Source organism: Sorghum bicolor, chromosome 9 (assembly GCF_000003195.3).
Source record: "Sorghum bicolor cultivar BTx623 chromosome 9, Sorghum_bicolor_NCBIv3, whole genome shotgun sequence".
Classification (NCBI taxonomy): Eukaryota; Viridiplantae; Streptophyta; class Magnoliopsida; order Poales; family Poaceae; genus Sorghum; species Sorghum bicolor.
This window is the reverse complement of record NC_012878.2, coordinates 20912833-20917846: the sequence shown is the minus strand read 5'-3', so window position 1 is coordinate 20917846 and position 5014 is coordinate 20912833. Positions and strand designations below refer to the sequence as shown.

The 5014-nt window shown below is 39.9% G+C and overlaps 1 protein-coding gene across 1 annotated transcript in view; it reads right to left on the bottom strand.

Moving 5' to 3' along the window:
- The window catches only part of LOC8058326 (probable WRKY transcription factor 17), a 15808-nt gene extending 10979 nt beyond the window's left edge, over positions 1-4829 (bottom strand). Inside the window, exons 1-2 of the mRNA XM_002439486.2 lie at positions 2320-4829; positions 1757-1888 (exon numbers count right to left, since the gene is read on the bottom strand). Of these exons, the coding sequence (XP_002439531.2) occupies positions 1757-1888; positions 2320-2819 (632 nt within the window). The 5' untranslated portion in view covers positions 2820-4829. The remainder of the gene's footprint in view (positions 1-1756; positions 1889-2319) is intronic.

Below are 5014 nucleotides of genomic sequence, written 5' to 3'. Positions count from 1 at the left end.
GTATATATATAGGACGCATTTATTTTACACGCGTGTGTAGTTACTCTCATCTATATATCTCTAGATTTAAGGTGTATATGACCGAACGAAATGTATATAGACAAAGTATATGATCATACTAGACCATCTAGAGTGATATGTATGTTAAGTATGCATGCATATATAGAGTATATGGTTATACTTATTATATATAATATATTAGTGGCATTTTAGTAATATATTTAAAATATAATTTTTTTTTGAAAAATTTTCGTATGGTAAGATCTATAGTATCTTAATATGAGTATATAAACATACTCAAACCGATAAACAAGTATGAATACATACAAAATGTAGTTTATTGAAGATGAGAGTAACTACACGTACGTGTAGAAAGGAATTTCCATATATATATATATATGGACTTTTGAACCTGCTGATGTTGGCCTTTGCCGTGAGAAAGCAGGAAAAGTGAAGCAATTAAGGCAAAATGAAGTCAAATGTGAATGACCCATAACCATGCGGTTAGGAAATGATGTGGAAGCATGCTTAACTTGAATCTCGTGACCAAAAGACAGCAGCTGTTTACAAGTTGGTTGGAAGGATTAAACAAAAAAGTAAAATCTCAAATTCTTGTAGGTGCAAGTATCATTATCTGGGCGCTATGGTTGATATTGTTTTTAGTAAGGATGAAGTACCATTTTATTTACAGGTTATCTTCAAGAGGACTTATTAGATCAAGTATTAATTCCTATTTGAGAAGGAAGAGGATTGCCCTTGACCAATTTGGGTTGCAAAACTATTGATACAGCCGCGATGGAGGTATTCACAAGGCATGGCTTGAGCTTTTTAGTAATAGAATTGCCTTTTAGTTCCTTCTGATAATTTGTTTCGCTATATGACTCAAAATAGTCTTTGGGATTTTCTGGTTTATTTTGTGCACGCTTATAATAATCAACTTCACTGCATATTTCTCTCAACATGCAAAACTTCACTACATATTTTTATAAAGCAAAACTTCACTACATATTTTTCTCAACATGCAAACTATCCAACTAGATAATCCACTATCCCACTATATATTTCTCTCAACATACAAGCTATACAACTAGGCAATCCACTATCACACACAATTAAAATTCACTAGCTCATGCAATTGTAATATCCCCGTTAGCAAGTCACCTATTTCTATGCACATGCAAGCTGTCCAACTAGACAATACACATTTTAACCTATTTATATTTAATATTCATACTCGCTGCAACATGTGGAGTATCCTCTTGGTTAATGTATATTCCCCATTCTAAAGCTCAGTCGATAGCATAATACTACTCACTATATGTTCATGCACTAGCATAGGTCCGCAAAGGCCTGTTGCCTCGGTTTCCGAGCCGGTGCTGTCCTTATAGAACTAAAGGCCCACACTTAGTCCCGGTTCAGAGCACTGGGGCTAAAGCCCCACCCTTTAACCGTGGTTGGTTGTACCATAGTGGATAAGTACTATAATAACATAGCGGATAAGTACTATACAAAATGTTTATAGAAATTATATAAACAAAGTGTCCCCGCCGGTTAAATCTTTTTTTACTTGTAATATCATACAAGTTAGCTACTACGCTATGTAGACGAGATTGGCAATAATATTGACTCAACAATATGAACCTCTGTTCGCCTCAACTAATCATAAGGTAACTGAAAGATGTTTCGATGTTTTAGAAGAATTCAATCATGCCAAATAACAAAGTAATTTTCTGTAGGAATTCAAAAATTGAAATACCTTGGAAATCTTGATCCCAGTATATCCTTCTGTCCGTACTTGCGCCACGTGTAGCCGTCGTCCGGTGGCAGATCTGTGTTGCCCGTCCGCTGGACCGGAACCATAATTGTCATCCTCTCACCATTCTCTCTCCTGAAATTTAAAAATAATCAGCAAGGGGTAACAAAAAATATCTTAATTAGTACTAGTTCCCCTGTCTCTTTCGCAGGCATGTTAGAGTAATATAAGACCTGATACCATCAACAACTCCTAATCAGTATAAATATAGCTAACAAAGCAGTGTTCATAATCCCAAAAAAAAACAGTATCTGTTAATCCCCAAGTAAACGCTCGTGTAACTTCCCGTGACTCGGCACGCAGAACGTATTCGGGGGCGTCGCAATCGGAGAACAAATACCAGGTGCGTGCGTGGAAAATTCCGTGCCATGACGTGGTAAAGGGTCTTCGCTCGGCCAGGCCGGGTTTGAACTCTTGACCGCCAAAACATAACGAACAGTAGGCTGCCAGAACCCTAATTTACGCCAAGCCGGGGAACGCAAAGGAACGGCAACGCATGCACGTACCTTCGTCTGTGCTGCTGCCGCAGCTGGACCGGCGGTGACGACCGTGACGACGAAGCCTGCCGTCTCACCGGGCCGCCTGACGATGTGCCAGCGCCGAACGCGTCAACCACGGGCGTGGTGTTGATGAACGATGACTCTGCCAGCAGGCGGCCGAGGTTGTGCGGGAACGACGACGGCGCCGAAGGAGAAGGTGCACCGCCGAGGAACGGGCGGAGGAGGTCCAGCTGAGGGATCTCGTGGTCGTGCTGGCCGCTTCCACTACCATCGCCGCCGAAGTGAGGAGAAGGAGGATGAGGCGGCCGAAGCGGCGGTGGGGACGATGCCGTGTCTTCCGTGCCGCCGTGCGGGTGAAGCATGCGGATGGCCGCGACGTAGGCTTGGACAATGCCGTGACAGCGGTCGGCGAGGTAGGTCCGCTCGTTCTGGGCCGCGGGGAGCTCCTCCATCAGATCCCTGGCGAGGCGGAACCCCTCGTCGATCTGCCGCAGCACGTCGTCCATGGTCGGTCGTCTCAGCTCCTTTTGTGCTAGCTGTACCGGTGGTCAAGAACGCCAGCAAACAGCGCGAGTGGAGGAGCTGCTGCTGGGTGTGCCGTAAGGACGACCTGCATCAACGATATGATGGGTGGTGGTGTTGTTTTCTGTGATTGTGCACCTATAGGCTTGGTACGTATCTATCTATGAATCTATCTGTGTCGTCGGAGCCTCTCGGAGGTTAACTTATGTATACTAGCTCCAATGCAACGATTTGTGCTTCATGCTGCCGGCCATGGCAGGGCGGAGTATATAGCAGGAAACAACGTGGTACGTACACGGCCAGCAGGGGGAACGACTCACTGTATGCGGTAAGAAAGCAGAACGGGTCATTGGTCATGGCGATTACTAGTAGGAAGGAGTAGTCGTAGTGTTATGCTGCGTTGATGTGGTCATCACTTTCTCACTGTGCAATCCCCGTCTTGAATCTTGATCTTGGTTGGGTCATGGGGAAGACCGCGGACGTTGAAAAGGGCGTTCAACGTGGAAGGATCTTAATTCTGGCGTCCGTTCTTTGGTCGACGACTTGGTGCAACTTTTCCTTGGAAGAGTTCTGAGTCTTCGCCAAGGAGCGGAACCACACGTTATATTATTTGGACGCAGATAACGCGCGACCCATCGCGCTGTAGGGCAAGCGCGCGACCTGCTCCTACCGCGACCGGCTCTCTCCCGTGGCATGTGTACGGGCAAAGCTACTGTCCTCGCCACTTTCCATTTTCAACCAGCGATCCAAGGTGCAACATGAAAATATCTCTTTCGTTGCTGATTGTCATGCTGTCGTAGGTCAACAAAATTAAAATATTTATTTTAAATTGCTACAACTCTCAAATAGTGTATTTATTTTTAATTCTGCCTGTATCAGTGTGTCTATGCGGTAAGACAAACAACAAAATTCCACTTGCATATATGTTAAATATTTTTTCTAGTAGTAATTTATGTCATGTACTACTATAGTTGCTGCTCTAAAAATATACAAAAGTTGTTACATGGTACTCCCTCTGTCCCTAAATATTTGTCATTTTCGCTTCCCTAGAAACAATTTTAACTAAATATATATTAAAAATATTAATATTTATGTTACATAATTAGTATCATTTGAAAGATCTTTAAATCTAATTTTTTAATAATTTTTTTTGGAGATATAAATGTTCCACACATTTTCTATAGATCGAGTCTAATTTACAGCATCTAGCGTTGCATAAGCTGCCAACTAGAGGGGCAAAGGCAAGTTATTATAAAACCCAATTTATAGACCGAGAAACATGACTAACTAAAAATTAGAGACATTTATTAAAAAGACAAGAGTAGCGACCTTAAAAATAAGATAAGTTGCATCCTGGTGAGCAAAATATTACAAGAAACATTGCATAAGATGCTAACTTAGAGGATAAATTATTATACAACTAATATGTAAAATTCAAGAATACATTTGAACCTAAAAGAGCGACTAAGGACAAAAACTAAAAAGACATTAAAAAGATATTGAAACCTCAAACTAAAAAATATAAAAAAAACTAGATTGAAAACAAAAACTGGGGATAAATTCTTCTATGACAACTTATAGGTGCAATGACTACCATTTTGCAACAACTTATACATTATAGGTGAGGAACCTAATACGTTGGATTTAGGAAGACATTTGTAAGTAAAAGAGTGACAGAGACTAAAATAAAAATAACTGAAAAAAACGAGACTAGAAACTAAAATATGAAATATGAAACTTTTTTCTAAAAAAAACACATAAAAACCAAACTAAAAATTAGTTGTTGCACGCTTAATACATAAGTTGTTGCACGTTTAATACCTAAGTTGCTACATATTTAATACAAAGTTGTTATACGTTTACTAGTATATATAACTAGGTTAATGCCCGTACGTTGTTACGGGTTTTTAAATCCACGTACTCTATGTTTCTTCATTGTTATTTTATTTTTTTGTCTATATTCTTCCTTTTTCATTTCTTTTCGGTCGTTATTTTTCAATTTTATTTTATTTGCTGTCCTTTCCTTATTCTTTTCTTGTTTTCATTTTACCTTTTATTTTCTTCTTCTTTGGGTTTTATGTTGCTCGTTCTTCCTTGCTTCTATTTGTTGGACTTTGTTCTTTTCAGATTTTCTATGTTTCTTCATTCTTATCTTATATTTTATTTCCTTTTAATCTTA